We start from the raw sequence: 24267 nt of genomic DNA, 5'->3' as shown, positions 1-24267 counted from the left end.
TCGTGCACAGGAGGAAGCTAGATGGCAGGCTCAGAGGAACCCCGACGTTTGGAGAAGCATTCCCCCCCCCAAACACAATCTTTTGCAAAGAAACTGCCCCTGCAGCTGACAGGGTGGGACCCCGGATTCCATGCTGCAACATTTTGTTGCAGGTCTTGCTTGTACTTCTATAAACCGCTGTCCCAGTGGCTTCCCTTCATAAACTATCTCCCCCCACCAAAACAGTCTGCTCTTTCCTTTTTAGGGAACCTGCTCTAACAAGTTCATCATTTGTGTTGCCCTTTTCTGCTTGCTTTGCAGCTCTGCAATTGGAGCCGTGTGTGTGTGTGTGTGTGTGTGTGTGTGTGTGTGAGAGAGAGATTTGCAGGAGCAAAGTTAATTAGTGTTTTGCTATTTAACCTGTGTGGGGTCCAGAGAGAGTGTAGCCCAGCCTTCTCCTTACCTGGTGTGTGGGACTGCAACTCCCATCATCCCTGGGTGATGATGATGATAATTTATTAAATTTATTAATCGCCCATCTGGCTGGTCACCCAGCCACTCTGGGCGATGTACAACACACCAGAAAACAATTTAAAACAATAAAATTCTACCATAATTTTTTTTTTTAAATACCCTAACCCACCCCAAATGCCTGCCTGAACAACCACGTTTTTAATGCACGACGGAAGCTCATTAATTAATGATGGGAGTTGTAGTCCAACACACCTGGAGGGTGCTAGGTCAGGGAAGATGGGATTGTGGCTCATTATTGGGAACCTGCCCAGCCATAGAAACAACGGCCCTGAAAGGGAGGACAGCCAGTTTTTAGCCTTCGGTGTCCCCTGCAGAAAAGAGCAGACTCCAGAGGACAGGGTTTTCTCGGGATTGCGGAGAACTGGAATCCTTTGCCTCAGGGCGTGGCAGAAGTCTTTTGAGCAGGTGAGGCAGGTATCTGGTCCGTCTAGTTTGGATGCATTCAAGGCTTGCAGGAGAGGAGAGCAGTTTTGATCTTTGGCCTGGGGAGGAAACGCTCTCCATGTTTCAACTACATCTCCATCACTTCCAGGGCTGCAGTGTTTCAAAGGCAATTTACTGGGATTCCAAAGTGCTTTCCATGAACTGGAGATGCAATTGCCCTATTTTAAAATAAAATTAAAGTTACACACGTCTTTTTAGCCCACTTTTCAGCTCTTCACCAGGGTTTACAAAACTAGAACAAAACAGCGGCGAATGCCGAGAGAGAGAGAGAGAGAGAACGAGAACTAAGGCTAAGATGTTTTGTGGTCCAAAAGAACTGGAGAGCACCAGGTTCTGGGGCAGATGCCGTAGATGCCTTTAGCGCGCTTCTGTCATGCATTGAAAACTTGGTTGCTCAGGCAGGCGTTTGGGGTGGGTTAGGGTACTTTTAGAAAATGGTGTTTTAATGTTTAATTTTACTGTTTTAGATTGTTTGTACTGCTGTACATTGCCCAGAATGGCTGGGTGACCAGCCAGATGGGTGATGAAGAAGATAGATAGATAGATAGATAGGTAGATAGGTAGATAGGTAGATAGATAGATAGATAGATAGATAGATAGATAGATAGATAGATAGTTTGGGAGTTGGAGGACTGCCTGTAGCCAGGGGAATGTTACGATCAGCCACACTGAGGCCCTAGACGTACACGGTCAGTTCAGTTGATGGGCACAAGAAAGAGGTCCTTTTGGTGTTGGCCCCACACCAAGGGACATGTGGGCTCCTTCCCTGGTTGCTTTTCACTGGTTCTAAAGACCCCCCCGCCCCCGCATTTCATTCTGCTCTTCGGTTGAACCGCTGGGCTGGGTCACATAAGCTGTCGCTGCTCATGTGAAAACTGTTTTCAGATTGAATTGTTTTATTGGATGGTTGGCCTGGTCCGTTTTTGGGCTTGTGCTGCTGTTTCTGTTTGAAATGGGGGGGGGGGGGCGGCGGCGCCTTGGTTTAATTTTAAAAACGTCTTGTGAGATTGACCAGACGCCCCCTTGGGAAAACATTGGTTTTGACGGGTTTTTAAAAAACCATTTATAAATAAAGGTCAGAGCGGCCTTCCCTGACCTGGTGCCTTCCGAGGTGCTGGACTCCAACTCCCAGCATGCTGGGAGTTGGAGTCCAACACATCTGGAGTACACCAGGTGAGGGAAGGCTGTGTTTGGAGGTATTGTTGCTTTTTTTGTAAAGAGACTTGAACGGGTCACTTGGGGAAGACGGTCCTGGCCTCTCGCATCTCTCCTTGCTCCCCATCGCAAAAAGGGCCTGGATCCCCAAGGCTGCTGCTCCGTGTTCCAGAAGGGGGTGCAGCTCAACACCCCTCTCCCCTGAGTTACTTGGTGTGGTTTTTATCCCCACGAGGAGGGAGACCCATCGCTCAGTGGCTAGACAGACCCCTGCTCGGCATGCTGAAAGTTTCAGGTTCATTCCCTGGCGTCTCCAGGTCAGGGCTGGGAGTGACACCCTGTGGAAAATCCTGGAGAGCCCGTCAGTGCAGTCTGTACTTTGCTAGATGGACCGGTGGGCTGCTTCCTGTGTTCCAATTTAACATATCTTTTTCCAGAACCACGAGAACTAGACACTTGCTTTGTTTAGGAGAAGGGCTTCTAGCTCTGTGGCAGAGCCCAAATGTACAGGCAGACGGTCCGAATTCAACCCCCATCATCTCCAGGTAGGGCCGGGAGTGAGCTCCTGCGGGAAACCCTGGAGAACCTCCGCCGGTCAGCGCGGGCGGTGTCAAAACCCGATGGGTCTTGACTCGGTGGAAGGCGGCTTCCGATTTAAATCGGCCCTCTCTCCCAAACCATGAGGACTGGAACCTTTCTTTCTGGAGAGGGGCGCAGAACCGCTTTCATCCCGAGGGCCAAGGCCCGTTTCGGAGACGCTGTTGGGGGCTGCATCCCAGGGCCCGGAGGCAAAAGGGGCAGGGCCATACGGCAAAACATAGCAGCCTGTTTTAGCGTAAAAGCTCTTACTGCCGGCATGTGCGCTTTGGGAGAGGCGTCTCGAGCCTTTAGGACGGAAAGCTGTGCCAAAGGACTGGTGGGAAGGGGTTTTTCTGGGGATGGCCGGAGGGCAGGATTTGGCCCTCCAGAACCTTGGGGAGCTGCTGTTGGCCAGTGTTGAAATTAGCCGGCCGGATGGGCCAGGGGTCTGTCTTGGTAGAAGGCAGCTTTCTCTGAAGGCCCCTTTCTCCTTGGCAAAGGACTCCCCCGCCTGCCTGGTCCCCCCCTGTGCTGATAACCCTCCCCCCAGCCCCGGCTGCTCCTCGTCTGGGACGAAATGCCCGGAGGAAATTTCTGGAATTCCTCGCCCTTCTGCTGCCTTCGTTCATGCGCTGTTCCTTCATGCGCTGTTGCGTGACGGGCGGCTTTCAGCTGAGAGATCACCGGGTTGTGGGGCGGGGGGCAGCGGGAGAGAAACGGGGGGGCTGTTTTTGAGAAGCAACACGTTTCTGGAAGGATTTCGGCCGCTGTTCGGGAAATAAAAAAGGTGGCTGGGCCACGGACCGTGAGATGGGTTTATAAAATGATGCATAGTGTCGGGGAAACATGGAGAGAGGGGGAGGGAGGAGGAGGGAAGGAAGGAAGGAAAAGAAAGCATACTGTTGACTTCCTCTCCCCTGTGGCCCAGATTCGGGAGGCAACACCCAGAGAAAGGGACGGGACTCTAGATCCGGGACGGGGCACGCGCAAGTGTTAATTTAACCCATTAATGGTTAATTTATGGAACTCACTGCCATAAGACTTAGACCAGCCTTCTCCAAACGGAAGGTGTGTTGGACTACGAATCCCAGCATCCCCCCAACCAGCAGGGGGTTGCTGGGAATTGTATTTGAACACCCAGGAGAGCGCCGAATTGAAGAAGGCTACTTTGTCAATTCCCTTTTTAATAAGGGCAGGTCCACTTACCCCCGTGTCCTGTTCCTGATAGGGGTTGGCCAGACCTTTTCGGGAAGCCCCCTAAGGGGCATCGAGGCAGCGGCCGTCGTCTGTTTGTTCCCAGTGTCTGGTGATCCTGGGTTAAACTGCCTCTGAGCTGGGAGGTTCCATTTATTTATCTACTGCAGGTATCCTTTATGTCACTCCTCAGCCCAAAACAAACCAGGAAAGGGTCGTGGAGTGGCTTGGAATCACTCAGGAAAACAAAACAGCCCTCCGGCTTGCAGTGTGAAAAAGAAAAGAGAAAAACACAACACACCAGGAAAAAGAGATGGGGAAAAATTCTCCTTTCACCTCTCATCTCATTCTGTTACAGCCTGCTGGCGACAGGGGAGGTCTTTTGTCAGTGCTAGCCAGATAGAGCCTCCAGGTTTAGAAGCAGTCCACCTCTGAGTACCACTGACTAAGCAGGTCCATGTCTGGCCTGGCCGCGAAAGAGCTCCACGGAAGAGAGGCAGAACCAAAATGAAACCAGTAAATAGAAGCTAAATAGAGTCTCCATTTTCAGTGGCAGCATACCTCCGATTGGCAGATTCTGGGAATATATCGTAGCAGAAGGCTACTGCCCTCATGGAAGCATCCCCCACTGCTCTCCGTTGGAAGCAGGATGCTGGGATATATGGAAATTTCAGATACAGCCGGGTTTTCCAGGACGTCCAACTTTCCCCTCTGTTGTTTGTCCTCCTAGCGTCTTGATTTGTGACACGCCTGCTAAAGACGGCCGGCAGAACTGCTAATCCTTTGGCAGAATTCCTTCTCTTGCATCACATTACCGTTGTCGGGGGAGAAAAATAAAATGATATAAATACCAATCTGTATTTTTATGCAGGGGGTGTGGGTGCAGAACATCTATTTCGGAGAAGTTCTCGGGGACCGCGTTCCAGTGGCGGGCGGAGCCACAGGCAAAGGGTGTGGCCAAAATACAAAAAAATGGCCAGCGTATTGTAGTGTAAAGCTCCCACTGCCGGTAAATGTGCCTCCGAGGAGGCATTTCAAGCTTTTTGATCAGAGAAAAAGCTACACCAAAGCCAGGAGACCACCAAACTATGGTGGTTGGGCGGAAGGGGGTGGGGCCAGGGAAAGGGGCGTGGCCATTTGGGGAACCCCAGAGAGAGTCAGAGATGGGGCTTTCCCGCAGCTGTGGAACCGTGCAAGGATATGTATAGTGCAGGCCTTCAGGCGTGTCTTGAACTCTGGTCTGTTTTCAGAAGGCCCTTCTTGGAGCGTGTTTTATGTCATGCTTTTTTAAGGCTGAAGTTTGGGGCCTTGATGCTTGAGATGCGTCTTTCCTTTTCGACTTTTCCCCGCCAGCATTTAAAATATATATACTTGCATGAAGTTGTGTATGCCCGTAGCAGTGACTACATAGGACGGGCATATATATGAAAATACAATGTTCTCGCAATGACACATGGACGTCGGCAAAAGAGGGCCAGATGTCCAAATAAGTTTCCATTTGCAGATGGTGTCTATATGCCACCGGTCCAATATTGAAAGCATTGTAAGGTCCCCAATCCATTGCATTAGAGGAGGGGAGCGTTTAGCCTTCCGGTGTTGTAATATCAGCCTTTTAGCTGTCAGAGGGGTGCAGAGGATCCGTTTGCGCTGATTATTTTTATCTTTGCTGTTTTAAATCTGTATTTTAAACTCCTGCACTGCTGCTAGGTTTTATTGTGGTTGTATTGTTGTTTTGCGGTTTTGATGTTCTATGTATTTTAAGTTGTTTTACTGTGCGTTGTTTGGTTTTAGTTTTTGTGAACCGCCCAGAGGGCTTCGGCTATTGGGCGGAATAGAAATGAAATGAAGTAAATAAATAATAAATACATATGTGTTGATTTCTAAGAAGCAGGTAGATAATTTAGTCACATTTGACTATTCGCTGACTTTTAGTATTGTCAGTGAATATTAAAGACTGTTCCAGTAAATAATGCATCTGCATAACAACCTCCTCCCCAAAGAAGCAATTACGCACATTGCCAAAACGTGTTTCAAAGACGCATCAGCTAGCCGCAGTTAGCCGAATTAGATAAACCCTTATTGAAGAGGAGCTGCAGCATCCAATACACACAAACCAAACATTTTTGTGGGGTCAAACACAGCCCAAGACCCACAGACGCGACAAGTGTAGACACCGCAGCGGCGACGGATTGATGTATTTCGTTGCATTGTTCGTGCCACCCTCATGAGGGCTCTGACCCCAAAAGCAGCCTACAAATACTTTCTGTTATCAGTGAATAAGTCCAGCAGCAGCAGGCCGCAGGATGCTCCCCTTTCCCCACCCCGATCTGTGTAATGGGTGGGGTTCTTCAATTTAATTTTATTTAATAAATGCAGCTTCCAATGTTCCTGTTTAAATCAGTCTTTTACTCAGACGTTTGAGGACTGGAAACTTAATTGGTGTGTTGGGGAGGGAGGACACCCTGGAGAGCCAGTCAGTGCCCTCCAATCTTTTGGACTACAGCTCCCGTCTACCCCAGCCAGCATGGCCAACAGTTGGGAGTGCTGGGAGTTGTAGTCCAAAACATTGGAAAGCACCAGCTTGGGAAGAGCTGGTATAAACTGACTGGCTCTCCAGTGTCCTCCCTTCCCAGCATACAAATTAAGTTTCTAGTCCTGATGGTTCCGATTAAAGGACTGATTCAAACAGGAGCATAGGAAGCTTCCTTACAACAAGCAGAGTCTTGGTCTACCTAGCTGTAGTCGAATGACCATACTGGCTGGGAATGATGGGAGTTGTAGTCCGATGCATCTGGGGGGCACCGGGCTGGGGAAGGCTGTCTGAAAATATACAGGGCGTTGTATGCATGTGTGTGTATGTCCGAGACAAACTAGGAAGAGAATTTGTATTTACTTTGCGTATCGTTGCGCAGGTCGAACCGGGACTGCCAGATCGACCAGCACCATCGGAATCAATGCCAATATTGCCGCTTGAAGAAGTGCTTTCGTGTCGGCATGAGGAAGGAAGGTAAACCCTGTATGTGTGCGGTGGGAGGTGGGGCTGCCGTGGAGAAGCGGGCTCTAAAAGGCCTGTGGCAGCTTCCAGACCCCATTTGGAAGACGTCCCGGGGGAGCTGTGTTTGTCTGTCACGGCAAAAGCATCAGAGGATCTTGCAGGACCCTTGGAGACGATCGGGTTTGTTTGGGACGGGAGCTTTTGCGGAGTGGAGCGTCAGGGCTGGGACCCTGGCATGTTCTCTGGCGAGATTGCCAGGAGTCAGAAACCAGGAGCCAGGGCAGAGCCAGGAGGTAGAACTGGGAAACAAGCCGGGAGGTCGGGGCCGAAGTGTGACCGGGATCGGGAGGCAAGTGAGGAGACAGGACTGGAGAACAAGCCACGCTTCCGGATTGATGGGCAAGACCAGAAATGTAAGACGTGTTTGAACTGGGGGAGGCTCCAGCTGGGCTCAGATGGAAAAGGAAGCCCTTTATACTCTTTCCCGCTAGCCTGGGTGGGCGGGGCCATGCCAAATCTAGAAGGTTCTTCCCAGAGAGGCTGCATTTATGCACCTCACCACATGGGGGCAGTGTCAGCAGTTCCTGTCATAGAGCTTGCTTCGTCAGATGCGTGGAAAGTTACGTCGTCTGTCTGTCTGTCCGTCCGTCCAAGCATCCATCCATCCATCCATGTGCACATGTTTGTGGGCAGGTAGGGAGACTTAAGAAGTTTGTAACCAATGCTCCCCTCAAAGCTATGACACGCATAAGATACTGTCTGTGACATTTCCGTGCAAAACTCAGATGTATACAGAATGCTCACAGTGTGAATTTAAAAACAGAAGTAATGGGCAACAGCTACACAATCCCCCTCATTTTGCTTACTAATTTTAACACCTGTGGTGGGAGAGAGAACCCTGGTCTCCGCTGAGTCCCAAATGGATGAAATCGAATTTTGCTGAGCCATTCTCATCCAGCGGTTTCATTCCGATGGCTCCCTTTGAAGAACGGCATCTGTCAGGTTCGGGGGAAGAGTGGGGAAGAATCCAGAGCGATTGCAATGTACTATCGACGGTTCGCCGTTTGTGATACCAGATTATTTCTGCCCATTTATTCTTTTGCATAGAATCCGTCCCGTTTTCCCATGTAGACGACAGAAGGGCATTATTGGCAGGTAAGAACATAAGAACTGTGCTAGATCAGACCAAAGGCCTACCTAGTCCAGCATTCTGTTCCCAAAGTGGCCAGCCAGTTGCCCCAGTGGGAAGCCCACAAGCAGGACAGGAGTGCAACAGCACGCTTATGTCCCCCACTATCCTGCCTGTGATGATGGAAGTAATATATAGTCAACATGACTAGTAGCCATTGATAGCTTCTCCTCCATGTCTTTGTCCAATCCCCTTTTAAAGCCATCCACATTCGTGGCCATCGCGACTTCACGTTGCAGTCGCAAACTCCGTAGTTTCACTCTGCGCTGTGTGGAGAAGTCCTTCCTTTGATCTGTCCTGAATCTCCCACCATTCAGCTTCAGGGGGGGACCCCGCTGAGTTCTAATCTAATAAGAGAAGGAAAATGTCTCCCGTTCCACTTCTTCCATGCGCCATAATTTTAGACACCTCTGTCATGTCCCGTCCCACTCACCTTGTTTCTAGGCTAAAGAGTCCCACATATTGCAACTTTTCCTCATAGGGAGTTGCTTCAGCCCCTTTTCCAGCTCTACAGTGTTTTTGAAGCATGGCACCCGGCGCTGTTGCATCATGAGCTTCCAAGGGTGCTCACAGCACAGATTTGTATAAGGGCAGGATGTTGCCCTCAACACCATGCTAGCTAAGAGAACTATTAGAGGCCTCTAGGATGGTGGAAGAAACGCCAGGGTTCTCTCTCCCCACTTGGATGCTTCTTCAGACATGCTTGGAAGCTAACCAGGTCCTTTGGAAATGAGCGTACGGGACGCTTCCACCTGCTTTTGTCTCGTCCCGCTTTCTTTCGTCCAGCATCCACGGTCCCATATGGTGAAGTCCGGCTCTCCACCCCCGTTATTCGTGCAAACTCCGGCATAACCCAGTTCGCATAACTTCTGCAGAGTTGGTACTCGATGGCACAAGCTGTTTTTGGGTGGGGTGATGGATGCCGAGGTCAGCTCAGCCGCGAATATCTGTCATGCGCTGTAGTGACCGTTGAGCCCCAGCACTGTATGTATTTCCTCGGGTGCTGAAGGACTGAAGCCAAAGCAAGATAGACAGGACAAAAGAGGAAATGGATTTTGGAAAGGATAAAGGAGATGTTAACAGATTGCAGATTGGGTGGTCCAGGGAGGATTCTGTGGAAGGGAGGCGGGTGAGGATCGAAGGAAGAGAGATTGGCAGGGTGTGGTTGGAATGATAACGGAAGGGAGATGGCTAGATGGCTGTCGTCACCGTGACCAGCAGTATTAAGACGGAACTCAAGAGGTGACTGGAAAATCAGGACGCAGTCAGCACAGATGTGACTCGGTGCCCCTTTTGCTTTTGCCAAGAATTCAAGGCATCGCCCCTCTATTCTTTTGGGTGCTCGGCTTTCTACCAGTGAGTGTAATAGAGTGGAGTGGGCTACAGGTGTGGGTGGGGTTACGCAACCTGGTGTCCTCCAGATGTATTGGGTATGGCTCCCAACAACCCAGCCCAGCATGGCCAGTGATCAGGGATTGTGGGGTTGTAGGCCAGAACATCTGGCGTTCCCAGTTGGGACATTGTGCAGAGTTATGGTCAGGGGTTGGTGTGAATCGATGAGCCGTGATTAAGATCAGGTCTCCAACCGTGGTTGGAAATCATGGCTTGCCAACGGGGGATGGCCCCAACTGACCATCAAGAACATCGCAAGGACCTTTGTCTGGCTGGGTCAGGCAGAAGCGCCATCTAGCCCGGCATTATCAAGGGAACCACAAAACACACGTGCTGAAGTGCTGACACTTTGGGATATTCATTCGTTCATTGATTTGCAGCGTTTTTGCCTCGCTCTCCAGCCCCGAAAGAGTCGCAGGGTGGTTTACGAAGATGAATAAAAAGACAGACCCTGCCCTCGGGTTTACAGCCGAAAAGACGCAACACAAAAGAAAAAGGGATGGGGAGGGAGGAGGGGAAAAAGAACCTCGGGCACCAGTTCGAATCATAGGGCTTGAGTCCAGCCCCCTGCTCAGTGCAGGAAGCCTGATTCCCAGGTGGCCTCCCATCCCAACCTGGGCTGACCCTGCTTAGCTTCCGAGAGCCGACGAGAGCAGGCGCATCCTGCCCTTTGCTTGATAGTTCTTAGTTTCAGAGTTCTCGTAGGTGTTCTTTCTGGCAGGGAAAGGCGAAACAAGCTTCTTTCAGCTGTTCCTTCTCTGGCTGATGGGGCCGGGTTCTTATCTTGCTGGGACGTTCTTCTGGGATGCAGGAGGTGCAGCCGGACGAGTGGTCCTTGGTCCTCTGGCTGCTGGATGATGATGCCAGTGGCCGTTGTACCTCGAATTATACGTCGGATCAGCATCTCTGCATCCTAGCATTCTTTCCCGTAAAACCGTGCCCCTCTCAAAGAAAGAGGCATGTTTTAATTCTTGCCCTTTAAATATGATATCAGTGTGTGCTTGCATCCTAGAACAACAGCTGCTAGGTTGTAAGGGCCAAGAGCAATTACGGTTTCCCGTGGATGTTGGGGTTTCCCGTGGATGTTGGGGTTTCCCGTGGATGTTGGGGTTTCCCGTGGAATTGCATCTCAGGAGAGTGCAGGACATCGATGGTTCTTTTAGGCGTCTTCTCTAGCAGAACTCCCCTAATGGTCTTACAGAAAAACAAAGCTTCCATATTCTGGGGTAGTTTACTTCTTAGGACCAAACATTTGGGGAACATCACAAGGGGATAGCCAGTTCCCTTTCTCTGGCATATATATGTATGAGAACTGGGTCTGAGCAAGGAAGTAGAGCCTTCACCTTGAGGACTAGGAGCCTGAGAGTAATGCTGAGGTGGTCGTCGGGGAGCATGCTGAAATGATCAGATTGGGGAAATGCGGGGCCTAGCAGGGAACTGTGCTGGACTGAAGCCAAGCCTTCTCTGGCAAGTGTATTGCTTGCCTCAGAGCTGCTGAGCGGGTGGCAGAGGGACCGGTAAAACCGGTGGTGTTTGTTTGAAGAGCGCAGCGCCTTTACGGGTTGGTAGGGAGAGAAGCGCCTCCAGGGCTTGGGACTTCACGTGACCCAGTAGCGGTAAAGGTCACCGCTGGAAAACAAGACCAGCCCCCAGAAAAGCTTAGAATTGTGCCCTTTGTTTGAATTTTTGGCAAGTTCCCCTGGCAACTGCAGGCCTTGGGAGGGTTTCCCCTGCAAGTAGAGGGTTCCTGGGGCCTACGTGTCTCCAGAAAGCCCAATCCTAAACCCAGGGTGGGTTTTGTAAAGAACCCAAACCCCTTAGCTGGATCAGGCCAAAGGTCCGGCTCAGCCCAGTGCCCTGCTTCCAATGATGGGCAGCAAGCCCAAAACCAAGGTGCTGAAACTTAGGGCCTTCCTCTCTTTGGCCTCGGCTGTTGAGAGCTTCTTAAGTTGGCATCTCCCTTTAGTATGCTGTCGAGAAGGCCCAATACTCCACGAATGTGCCGGTTTTAAAAAAATCTAAAAGCTTTCTGTATCAGGCAAATTTCCCCCCAAGCCCAGTATTCTGTTTCCAGGTCATTTGTGAACCGTGCAAGCAGGGTGTAAAGTCGATGTCCCTCTGCCATTTGTTGTCACGCTGCATTTGGAGGTAGACTTCTGCTGAGCATGGAGGTTCCACTCCTGTAAATGTATCTAATCCTCTTTCGATAAGCACGTGAGAAGAGTCGTGCTGGGTCAGGCCGAGTGTCCTGTTTCTGATGAGGGACAGCCAGAGGCAACAGCTGGGAAGCCCGCGAGAGGTGGCGCTCCCCAGTATTCGGTCCCTGTGGAGCTTCCACTGATTTATAGCCATCGCTAGATCTTGATCACTTCCTCTATCATTAACTTGCTGGATTCCTTTTAAGGGCTTGCTAAGCTACCGGCTTTCACTGCATCTTGTGGCAGTGAGTTCCGCAAGTGAATGAGTCGGAACCGGAGAAGGGAACCCCTGTAATGGTATATGAAGAACTCAGATTTCTAAGATCTCCTCCATTTCCTTTTCCTTTCCCTCTGTTTTATTCCCCCCCCCCCAGTTGTTGTCCGTATCCCTCCAAATAAAAGAGGCAGGGGACAAACAAGGGGAAAGGGTGCTGCCTCTGTACTCTGCTCGTGGGGGTTCCTTGGAAGGGCGGGAAGCGCTGGGGTGGATAGAGACTTCACCTCCCTTTGGTCTGATCCAGAAGTGCTCTTACTCAAAGGAGATCGTGAGGCTGATTTATGGCTTAGGAGAGCGCCTACCAGCGACCGTAACCATTAAGTCAAACCTAGTAGTCTGTCTCTGAATGCCCTGCTTGTGAGCTCCTCAGAGGCATCTGAAGAGACAGGATACTAGGCTACATCCATGGTGGACCTTTTGGGTCCGCTTCCGTGTCCCTGCTTGCTAAAATGTCCCTGAATGCTCAATCTGGGCTCCTTTGGAAAGCTTTGTCCTCCTTTCCAAAATAGTTCTGTTGCACGGACTGTGTCCAACCCCAAGGACGTACAGCGGCACAGGCGTCAAACCCAGCCACAGGCTGCCTTTCTCTTGGGGAAGCTGCCGCGTCCCCCGTTGACATCTCTGCGTGATTTATGGCCCCAATTTCCATGGCACGGGAGAGCAGGACAAACATTAATGACGGGGCGGGGGGGGGGGAGAATAATGGTGTTTTTGAGGGCTGCTTCAGCAATGTCCATCCACAGCTTCCAGTTTAGTTGGGGAGAAGAGAGATGCCCACTCTTCCTTCGCCTTACACCCCCGAGGGAGGATCCAGCGAGAGCAGCTTCTTTTTTCCTTTTTCTTCCTGCAAAAGGGGGTTCTTGATATCTGAGGTCAACCTTGGGGTGGACAGCAAAGCTCAGAGAATCATAGCATCATAGAATAGTAGGGCTGGAAGGGGCCTGCAAGGCCATCGAGTCCAACCCCCTGCTCAAGGCAGGAATCCAAGTCAGAGCATCCCTGACGGATGGCTGTCCAGCCTCGTCTTGAACGCCTCCGGTGGGGGAGAGCCCACCGCCTCCCCAGGGAATTGGTTCCACTGTCGTATCGCTCGAACAGTCAGGGCGTTTTTCCTGCTGTTCAGCCGGAATCTGGCTTCCTGGCACTTGAGCCCATGATTCTGTGTCCTGCACTCTGGGATGATGGAGAAGAGATGCTGGCCTTCCTCTCTGGGACAACCTTTCAAGTACCTGAAGAGCGCTACCCTGCCTCCCCTCAGTCTCCTCTTCTCATGGCTGAATATGCCCAGTTCTTTCCGTCTCTCTTCATAGGGCTTTGTTTCCAGCCCCCTGATCATCTTCGTTGCCCTCCTCTGAACCCTCCCCAGCTTGTCTGCATCCTTCTTCAAGCGCGGTGCCCAGAACTGGACACAGTACTCCGGATGAGGCCTAACCAGTGCTGAGTAGAGGGGGACTAGCACTTCCTCAGACGGGCCTCTTCCGAGCACTTGCATCGTTCAGTTCACAGAGGCAAAGAGTCCAGTGCTCGCAGCTGCTGGTGGGCCGCTGAACGGTTCCTTTGTGCCTAGCAGCCCTCTACTGCTGAATATTTATTTATGTATTTGCGGCAGTTTCACCCTGCTCTTCATCTCCCAAAAGCCTGCCGAAATGGCTTACGCAGAGGCAGTTCCTGCCCTTGAGGTTATAATCTAAAAGGCACTACAGGAAAGGAAGAGGGATGGGGAGGGAGGAGGAAAAAAAGGAGAGCAAAATTCAGGCACCTGTTCTTAGTTTCAGAGTTCTTACAGGTGTTATTTTGGGCAGGAAAGGGCAGAATCAAGCGCTCTGCATCGTTTCCTTCTCTGGCTGACGTATGGGGCCAGGTTGGTCTCCCCCTTGCCGTGATGGTCTTCCTGAAAGGGGGGGGGGCGTGCAGACTCCCAGCGGCCGTCGGTTCTCTGGCCAGTTGATGACTATGAGACACTGGGGACAAACGCTGGGGCGGGAAGCCCTTCATGTTCTGCTTGTCGGCCTCCCACTTGGTCAGAAACAGGGCACCGGACTAGATCATGGACTTTGGGGGCCCCTGATCCAGCACCGCTGCTCTTACATCCTAGGTTGCAAGCTCACTTGATCTTCCCGGTGGCTCTCACAGTACTATAAGGAACGATGCACATTCTTCCATTCCACCAAACAGGCAGTGTGAGCATCCCGAGAGTTATATGCTTTTCTGGAGGGAGTAAAATAGTCATTCAAGATACTAGCCCTTAACAACGTGGTGACGGAATGTTTGTGAGCAGTGGCCAGTGAAACCTCAGAAGCTGGGGCAGGGAGACGGAAGGGGGCTGCGTGGGAATGCTAAATCAGCCTTCCTCACCCTGGGGCGCTCTAGATGTGTTGGAATACAACTCCCATAATCCCCTACCGAGCCATGTCCAACACAACTGGATGGCCCCCGGTTGGGGAAGCCTGCACTAAAACCTCATTATTTCATTTTATTTGATTTCTCCAAATCGAACAAACGTTTAGTGAAACGGGTGGGCTTTCCTTCTCCACCACACCAGTTTCCACCACACCAGTTCCGTCATACAAAGCAGCCTTCCCCCAACCCTGGTGCCCTCCAGGCGTGTTGGACTACAGCTCCCATAAGACGGCTGGGGATTATGGGAGTTGTAGTCCTGGCCCATCTGGAGGGCCCCAGAGTTGGGGAAGGCTGTGCTAAAACACTCCAGCTCCCAGAACTAAACCCTCGTGCTTCCTTTTCTTCCCCCCAGCTGTCCAAAGGGGTCGGATCCCTCCCACCCACTCAAGCGCCAGCCCCAACGCCGCCCCGGGCGGGGAGTACTACAATGGGCAGCCCGTCTCGGAACTGATCTCCCAGCTGCTTCGGGCCGAGCCGTACCCCACGGCCCGCTTCAGCTCGCAGTACGCCCAGCAAGGGAGCGTGATGGGCATTGACAACATCTGTGAGCTGGCGGCCCGCCTCCTCTTCAGCACGGTGGAATGGGCCCGCAACATCCCCTTCTTCCCTGACCTGCCCGTCTCCGACCAGGTGGCCTTGCTGCGCCTCAGCTGGAGCGAACTCTTCGTCCTCAACGCCGCCCAGTCGGCGCTTCCCCTCCACATGGCTCCGCTGCTGGCTGCCGCTGGGTTCCATGCTGCCCCCATGTCTGCCGACCGGGTGGTCTCCTTCATGGACCAGATCCGCATCTTCCAGGACCAGGTGGAGAAGCTCAACCGGCTGCAGGTGGACTCGGCCGAATATAGCTGCCTCAAAGCCATTGCGCTCTTCACGCCAGGTGGGTGCCCTTTTCTTGTCAGCACATCGCCGAGGGAGGCCAGACTCGCCCCGCTGCTGCAGGGCTTCCCAGCATCATCCATGCCGCATGGTGTGCGAGTTGAGCGAGAGGTGACTTTTTGTGAGTGAGCTGAGCTGCATTTTTTGTTTTCAAACTTACAGATGCACATAGAAGTCTCTGATGCCCTATCTCTCCCCACATTCCAAGGTTCCAGAATTACCTTTGGATCTTTCGGAGGCGGGGGGGTTCCTTCAGTTTTTAACTCTGGGATTTGCACGCTCAGGCTTGGATCCAGGATCTGCCTTCCAGGAGAGAAGGGAGAAGAAGGGACTTTCCGCTTGTGGAAGATCCCTGCAGCTGATGATGGGAGGACTGGAAAGGAGTGGGTGGGGAAATCCATTCTATCAGCTCAGTTTATCCAGCACTAATCTGGATCCGACCCTTAAAAGTTCAACTCACGGGATTTTTAATTTTCTTCTGGAAAAGTCTCTCTTCCACATGCACACCATCTATTCCAAAATTATTTGGATTTTAGCAATGACGGTTTTCGTTTTTTAATTTTGTATGGTTCGGGAGTGGAAAAGCCAGTGGTATAAATGTTTTAAATCTGGGGGTGGGAAAACTGCTAAACTCCAATTCCTGTTAGCCCCTACCAGTGGTCAGGGACTATGGAAATTGTAGTCCAACGTCTGGAAGGCTACAGGGTCCCCTCCCCATTTTTAATAAATGGCTAAAATTTCAATCTGATCTCATAATCCAGTAAATTTCGATCTGATCTCATAATCCAGTAACATCTGCTCTCATAATCCAGTAAATTTTGATCTGATCTCATAACCCAATAAATTTTGGTCTGATCTCATAATCCAGTAACATCTGATCTCATAATCCAGTAACACAATCCCCTCCAGTTCGACTGGGGGGAACGCATCAACTGAATGTTCTTGAAAATAAGACAAGTTTTGCCTTGGGGGAGGCATCAAATGAATATTTCTCCAGGTGGCCCCGCAGGACACATCCCCAGTCTCTCGGCACCGTCTGCCAAACAATGACCGCAAGGTTTTCATATGTGGCTCACTTGACTTCTGTAATGGTAGAGGCCAGTGTGGGTTTGATCCCTCAGCTCAGCTCTTGCAAAGCACAGCTTCTGGCTTGGAAAAAGCCGGACGCCTGGCTGAAAAGTGGCTGAAACAGAAGGTGGAAAATGTCCAGCATTCCTCGACCGGCCACAGAGCTTCTCTCTTCTAATTTTGCATGGAAATATTTGTGCTCATCCCTCACCTTTTCTCAGTTGGGGGGGCTTCTCTGAAGCGGGGTGCATGCTGTCAGCGCCAGCTTGTGATGCTGGTGGGGGGTTTTATGTACATAGTATCTTGGGCAACACCAAAGAATGGTCACATTAGAATCCTAGGAAGCTGTTTCCTACCGCATCAGACGGTTGGTCTATCAAACTAACTGACTGGCAGCAATGGCTAACCAGGGTCTCAGACGAGGACTGGAATCCTCGTTTGTTTTTAGTGGATAGGCCACAGCTCTGTGGTAGAGCCCCTGCTCTGCATCCAGAAAGTGCCAGGTCTGATCCCTAACATCTCCAGGGAGGGCTGGGAAAGACCCATGTCTGAGACCCATTGCCTGTTATTGAGCTAGATGGACAAGTGATAGGGCAGCTCCCTATGTTCCGACTTAACCATGAGGACAGGAATCTTTATTTTTAAGGAAAGGCTGTAGTTCAGTGGTACAGCCTCCGCTTTGCATGAAGGTCCCAGGTCTGATCCCCAGCATCTCCAGGTAGGGCTAGGAAAAAGACCCCTGTCTGGGACCCCAGAGAGCCACTGCCAGTCAATGTCAACAAAGCTGAAGGAGATGGACTGTATATGAATCTGTATAAAGCAGCTTCCTCTGTTCCTTTGTAAATCAGCCCTTTAGTCAGAATCATGGGGACTAGAATCTTACCAGTGAGGACTTAGAACCTCATTGGTAGAGCCCCTAGCTTTGCATGCAGAAATTTCTGGGTCTTGTTCCCCGGTATCTCCAGGTAGGAGATCCCTGCTATCTCCAGATACGGCTGGGAAAGACCCCTGTCTGAGCCCTAGAGAGACCCTAAATAATAATAATAAAAAATAGAGAGCAGCTGCCAGTCAGTGCTGAGCAGGAGACTCGGTAGAAGGCAGCATGCTATTGGCAGCTTGCAGGAGGGAGATGACACTGCTTGGAGATAACACTGTGGGTTCCCCCCAGGGAACACCACTTGAAGGCCAAGCCCTGCCCCCTGGAAGACCCCCAGAGACTCCAGCGGGCCACCTGAATCTTGTGGGCCGAAGGTTCTGCACCCCTGCATCATGTATGTCATCTCTCTCTCTTGTTTGTGTCTCCAGACGCCTGTGGCCTCTCGGACCCGGCCCATGTGGAGAGCCTGCAGGAGAAGGCACAGGTGGCGCTGACGGAGTACGTCCGTTCCCAGTACCCGTCCCAGCCGCAGCGCTTTGGCAGACTCTTGCTGCGCCTGCCGGCACTCCGGGCCGTCCCAGCGTCCCTCATCTCTCAGCTCTTCTTCATGAGACTGGTGGGGAAGACGCCCATTGAGACGCTCATCAGGGACATGTTGCTCTCTGGGAGTACCTTCAACTGGCCGTACGGGACGGGGCAGTGAGGGCAGCTGGAGGGCACGTTCCCAAACTGTGCCTCCTCCGCCCCACACCTACTTTCACGGCCGCTGTACCGACAGCCCGGATGTTGTCCTCCCTGGATCGAGTCATTGAACTTCGTGCAATTTTTGATTCCACGCCACCTGCCCTTGGGGGCGCAGGGCAGGGAACCGGAGAGGATTCCCACTTTGTGGCAACAAGGGAAGTCCCGCCCCCCCAGTGCTGAAAGACAGACAAGAGGCAGGATGGATTCAGATTGGTTGCTTTCTTCTCTCCATTGGCTGGAGGAGGAGGGGGAGGAAACGTCACGTTCTCTTACGTTCCTTCTGGTTTAAATTCCTTTCTCTGCACCACGTTTCAAATGGACTTTGGATGCCCCCGGTGGTTTGTAGAGGGCTTTTCCCCACCACTGCCCCATGAACACCTTTCTTCCTATAGATTTGCATTCGCACCTTGCATGTTATAGAGAGCCATCTCCTGGCTACCCAAAGATAAAGCGCGCTATGGAAACCTTTTCGGATCAGAGTATCCAGCTACGTGATTTCTCTCCCCTCATCTCCGTTCCCGCCCCGCCCATTTCTCTAGATCCACCACCACTAGCAAACAGCTACTTGCGAGGTGCTCCAGTTTGCAACTGGCAGAATCATTCTGACGTGTTGCTAGGGCCAGGGAGATGTTTTACTTTATTTTTGGAGATGACGGTAAATCGTAACTTACGATAGGTTTGGAAGAGGAGGGGAGGCAAAAAGTATTTGAGTTTCAACTCCAAGCCCAAACTTCCAGCCCTTCCGAGAAATTCAGGGATGCATGACCATTTCCTTTTTGCTCACAGAACATGCGACTGTGCTCTGTACAAAGCTCTGAGCGCAAGCACATGTCTGCTGAAAACCTTTGCAAATTGCCAAACACGGGCTCGCATTCGTCTCGTTCCTGATTCCCAGTTCAATTTGTGCAGTTGCCCTAATTGGCAAAAATGTTCTCCGCGGACTACATCAGCCCTGCTTTATTTCCTATGGAGGGAAGTTGCGCAAATTTGGGGAAACGCGCACAAATCTCCCATGCAGCTGCTGCGCGATTTGCGCAAGCTTCCCCTTTGCGCAGAGCAAGCAGCAAGTGGGAACAGGAATCAGGCATAAGATGAGACAGTGTTCGGAGGATCCTGGCCTTCTCAAACATTGCTTGTTTGCTCATCCCTAGAGATGTTGCCCAACCCGGGCATCTTTTCCCCTCAGGGAGGGGGCCCATTGATTAGCAGCCGAGTATCAGGTTCACGGGCAGGCTGGGCCTGGAACAAAGTTATGGGGTATCGAAGACTCAAGAGAACGGGTAGACAGACTCTGTGTAAGTGTTCAAGCCAAACTCCAGCAGTGCCCTTTGACCTTTTGGGGACCCCTCCATGCAGGAGGCCCTGCGTTCAGCCCTTGGCATCTGGGAAATGGCTTGCTAGTTCCTGAGGCCCTTGGGACCTTCTGCCGTTCAACATCGACCATGTTGACCGGACAGCCGCCTTCATTTGTGAGTTAACTTTAACAAAACTCAGCCAAAGTTGGCCCTGGTGACGGGGGGTTCTCTCCCCGCCAATTTCTGTGTCCATATTTCAAGGTTCTTCCCTCCTTTTTTTCCATCTGCGATGAACCCCCCCAACACACACACATACACGTTCGCCCCAAGGCCGCTATGGGCTATTGGCCGGTTGTCCCCCCATGTTTGTGAAGATGCTATGCAAAATGGTTAGGTGCATGTGATTGAAATATATCCATAATTGATGGTGATCTCTGTGCTTTTGCGGTGGGCTTCTGCTGTCCGTCGCTGGTTGGTCAGTTCTACTAAAATCTGCTGCTATTTCCCCATTTGTAGTCTTTTTTTCTTTCCAGTTCGCAAACTGCTTTACAATCTAAGTGTGTGTGTGTGCGCGCGCGCGCGCTTTACAGCCCTTTCAAATACCCTGTGATGGGAAGTCCGCCATTAAACCCATTTTACAGATGGGGGGAAAACTGAGGCCAAGAGGCTGACCACCTAAAGCCACCCTTATAAGCCCAGGAGAGCGGCGGGATTCAAACTCAGGTCTCCCAGGTCCAAAGTACCAGCTGTAATCTATGCAAACTCCCCCCCCCCCCAATTCTGCATCAAGGAAACTCAAATTTCCGCGCTTGGAATAAAACAATGGTTTTTTTGGTTTTGGTTTTGTATCAGATAAGCTTTATTTTTAAAAATCTGGTTGCACGGTGTGGGTTCTTGCAGAATGTTCGGACTTTATACACGGGGGGATCCGAGGGTGCTTGGTCTCTTGCGACCCTTCAGGAAGGACGCAGAGGAGGTGCGGATTCTGTTTCCAGCCTCTCCTCCAAACTTCGGCAGAGGGCCAGAGCAAGCTGAATCCATCCACTTGTATTGCAGCCAACTAGTTGCCTCCAGGAACCAGGGGCAGATAGGTACCAACGAATGCCTTTTTATCATCCAGCAAGCATCTGTTTTCAGAACCTGAAAGTCCGTTTAGCTTTCATGGCGAATAGCTGTTGCTAGAGTTGTCCTCCGTGAATTCACCACATCCCCTTTTAATTCCGTCTGCCATCACACCGTCCTTAATTGGAAGGGCCGTAACTCAGTGGTGGAGCTCCTGCGTTTCCTGCAGAGCATCCCTGGTTCGATATCTCTAGTTAGGGCTGAGAAAGACACTCCCCATCAGAAACTCTGGAGAGTGCCAGTCGGTGTAGAGCAGGAGTGAGGAACTTGAGACTCTCCCGATGGGATTGGATGGCAGTTCTCGCCATCTTAATACTGTGCGACGCGGTCCAAAATCTGCCGAGCCGCATGTTGCCCACCCCTGGGCTTGACGGACCGAGGGTCTGGCTTGGTGGAGGACAACTTCCTTTTCATCTCAGGGCAGGATGGCTTAATAGCCCCCTCAGTTCTGCTTTGTCCTTGCTCATGGGCAGGGAGGGACCTAATACAGGCATATGCCGTGTTGGCCAGAGGATTCTACAGAATGCTAGCTGGTTCTGGTCTGTAGCCGTAGCTGGTCTTGATCTCCGACTCTCCGGGTTCCCGGAATCTGGCACCCTGAGGTAGTTTCCCCCGAAACGCGGCGCTTCCGTCCCTGGTGACCATAGCGCACAAGAAAAGCCCTGCTGGATCACACAAATTTCTGTCTTGTCCAGTATCTTGCTTCCCACAGTGGCCAAGGAGACTCGCCCAGAAGGACAAGCCTTCACACAAGGCAGAATGAATGCTGGCTCTGAAAAGGGGGCTTAGAAAAATCTGAGGAAGAGGAGGAGAGCTCTGTGCGTGATGGATGGGTGCGATACAAACCAAACCTCTGCAGGAGCAGTGGTGGCCTCTAGCTGGCTGGGGATGCTGGGAATTGTAGTCCAAGACCCCTGGAGGGCACCAGGTTGGTGAAAGCTGTCGTAGAGCTAAGCTAGAAGTCCCCACTGCATCTTGTGGCAGGGAGTTCCATGCGTTAATTCTGCCTCGCGTGACGATGGTTGTTGGGGTGTCATCTTGACCGCTACAAGGAGTAGGACACCGCTCAAGGTGGACCTTCGTTTGATCCAGCTCTTCGGCGCCCCTCAGCAGTGCAAGTTGGGAAGAGAACCTCCCCATTCCGGGGCAGCCTATCTTGCGTCCGGATTCTGGGGGTGAACGGCAGAATCGGCAGTTTCCTTTGTGTCCTGGTTCGCAGGCATTCCCATGCCTGCCAAAGCTGGCCTTTAGGGTCTGACCTGGCAGGGCTGTTCATGTTCTTGTGCACCATCACCTGAACGTGGCACCTGTTGGCATGGGCTGCGTGAGATCCAGTTGCCCTTCTTCCACAAGCCTTTCCCACCAAACTCAGTCCCCCGTTTGGGCACAGCTAGATCTTTTAGCTCCCCGTTGGCATTAAAGCCGGGCCTGAAATAGGAACACAATGGCGCGAGAGCTGGTCTGGGCTCCAGAGTTGTTACATAGCATAGTTGCATAGAATAGTCGTTACTACTCGATGCCAAATGGGAGGATCCGGCCGTTAATTTGCTTCCTGGTCCAGCTCGTATCACAGTGGTAATATGCACATTGTTTGAACCAGACAGGCAGGGCAGAGGGAGTCCGTTCTTCCCTCTCTCCCTGCCAACGCTGAGCTAGAGATTTTTCCCCTCTTTCTCCCATAAGACCAGAACTTGGGCGTCACCTGATGAAACTGACATGCAGTCAGTTCAGGAAAGACTGGGGTGGGCTGGAGAATCCCTCTTTCACGGGCCGCTGAATTGGTTTGCGGAATTCTCGGCCACCAAATGACATGGCCACGGTTGACTGTCTTTGGTGAATTTAAAAGGGGAGGAGATGGATTTGTGGCCTGTTGATTGTGACAGCTCAGTTGAACCTCCGTGGCCAGGGATAGTGTACCTCGGAGTTTCAGGGCAGGGGGGTTCTCTTCTTCATGGCTTCCTTGACACATCTGTGTAAGCATCTGTGCATGAAGCAGGAATGCAGGACTTTTAGGGCTGCGCCCAGCAGGATTCTTCTGATGTCAGGTGGGAAACAATGCCATGAGAAGGGGCTGTGTGGGTTTGCCTCCTCCGTGGGGTCAGACTGTACCACCTTCTGCCACGACAGTAGCATAGGGACTGGGGTCTTGTCTCGAGTGAGACAGGCAATTCGACTGTCCCTTGGCAGCTTCTTTCTTGGAGCGTGTCCGTGCTTTTAGTTTGTGCCGCTGCTGCTTTTAGACGCTGCGCTTGATGCTCTCTGTGTAGTGATGTCCACCCCTCAAAGTTCCAGGTCTCTGCCATCACCAGTTTAACCTGTGGGGTGGGGTTTAAGAATTGGGCTTGATCCACACAAAGGGTAAACACTTTGCAGTCTTTGGTTGATTTCAGCGGGGATGTTAGACTTCTGCACATCTCTCATTAAAACCAATGGGTCCAATCCAGATGGAGGCATTCTTCAAGTAGACCCGTTGAAATCACTGGAACTCAGTTAGCTGTGACTTACCTGTCCCATTGCTTTTGATGGGTCTGCTCTTAAGTGTGACGAGATCTGGATCCAACCCAAAGAGTTCCACTTTGGCTGGATCGTGCCCAACGATTGCAGCAACTATCAGCCCAGGCGTAACAATTCAGCTTAGCCGGCTTTGGTGATTCCCCGAAGCGCTTTTTGTCCTCTGCAAATCTTTCTGCGACCTTCCCTGTGTTTTACTTGGAAACCAGATTTTTTTGCATTTGGTGGGCGGGTGCGATCTTGTGCCAACCAAATAAACAAGAGGGGGAAAAATGACTTGGGGATTTGTAACCAAATTGATTTGTGGCAAGGTTCTTCCTTGTCTGATTGATGCTTAACCAATGAATCAATAAAAAAGATTTTTTTTCTTAGAAAAAAGGACCGTGGTGGTGATTTGTGTTCCGGGGGGGGGGGGAGATACGGGGGGGCACCGTCATTCCAAGCAGAAGGGCCAATCTGTATAATTGTCGCATAAGTGTTTGTGTGCCTTACACAATCAGAACTGTATGAGGAAAATCATTGAAAATCATTCCAAAATCACTGGAAAATCAGAGAGCTTCGGCTATTGGGCGGTATAGAAATGAAATAAATGAAATAAAATAAATAAATAAAATTGGTTCCCACAATTCTGAGTAGTGCAGCTTCGTGGATTTCCTGGACACGTCTGAGAATTGGAGGTATAGAATTTTAGAGCTGTTAGGGGACTTTAGAGGTTATTTAGTCCAATCAGCGCAGAAATCCTGTAACTATGACCTCACTGGCAGATGCTTGAAATGCCCCCAGTGGTTAAAAAAAAAAAGGCAAACTCCATGTTAGGTATAATTAGGAAGGGAATTGAGAGTAAAACTGCCAATATCATACTGCCCTTATACACATCTATGGTGCGGCCACACTTGGAAGACTGCGTGCAGTTCTGGTCACCGCACCCAAAAAAAGATATTGTAGAGCTGGAAAGGGTGCAGCTAAAATGATCAAGGGGCTGGAGCATCTCCCCATTGAGAGAAGGTTACAACAGCTGGGATGGTTTAGCTTAGAAAAAAGGTGAGTTGGGGAGATGCAATAGAGGTGTACAAAATTATGCCTGGTGTGCAGAAAGTGGACAGGGAGGCATTTTTCTCCCTGTCTCATAATGGACCCCAACTGGGTCATCCCATGAATCTGGTGGGTTGGAGATTCGGGACAGATAAAAGGACGGATGTTTTCACACAGCACATAGTTAAAATTACGGAATTCAATTCCATGAGATGTAGCGATGGCCACCACTTTGGATGGCTTTAAAAGGGGGCTGGGCAAATTCCTGGAGGAGGAGGCTATCAATGGCCACTAGCCTTGATGGCTTTGTGCTACCTCTAGTACCCGAGGCAGTGAGCCTCTGTACACCAGTTGCTGGGGAACATGGGTGGGAGGGTGCAGTTGGGGCCGTGTCCTGCTTGTGGGC

The 24267-nt window shown here is 51.2% G+C and overlaps 1 protein-coding gene across 3 annotated transcripts in view; it reads left to right on the top strand.

The window, feature by feature from the left end:
- LOC146333459 (nuclear receptor subfamily 2 group F member 6-like) overlaps nt 1-23201 on the top strand; it is a 34143-nt gene extending 10942 nt beyond the window's left edge. The window contains exons 2-5 of one of the 3 annotated variants that reach the window (XM_084826204.1): nt 6798-6892; nt 7988-8035; nt 14689-15213; nt 17586-23201. In XM_084826204.1, the coding sequence (XP_084682330.1) occupies nt 6798-6892; nt 7988-8035; nt 14689-15213; nt 17586-17860 (943 nt within the window). In that variant the 3' untranslated portion in view covers nt 17861-23201. Of the gene's footprint in view, nt 1-6797; nt 7294-7987; nt 8036-14688; nt 15214-17585 lie in introns of those variants that run through there. The other 2 variants (XM_084826205.1, XM_084826207.1) reach the window with 2 other exon arrangements.
- Nucleotides 23202-24267: the final 1066 nt, after the last annotated feature.

The sequence above is a fragment of the Heloderma suspectum genome, chromosome Z (assembly GCF_057233095.1).
Source record: "Heloderma suspectum isolate Gila_16-S chromosome Z, 16-S_ref, whole genome shotgun sequence".
Lineage (NCBI taxonomy): Eukaryota > Metazoa > Chordata > Lepidosauria > Squamata > Helodermatidae > Heloderma > Heloderma suspectum.
Note: the sequence above shows the minus strand (reverse complement) of the source record. Positions and strands in the feature narration are given on the sequence as shown.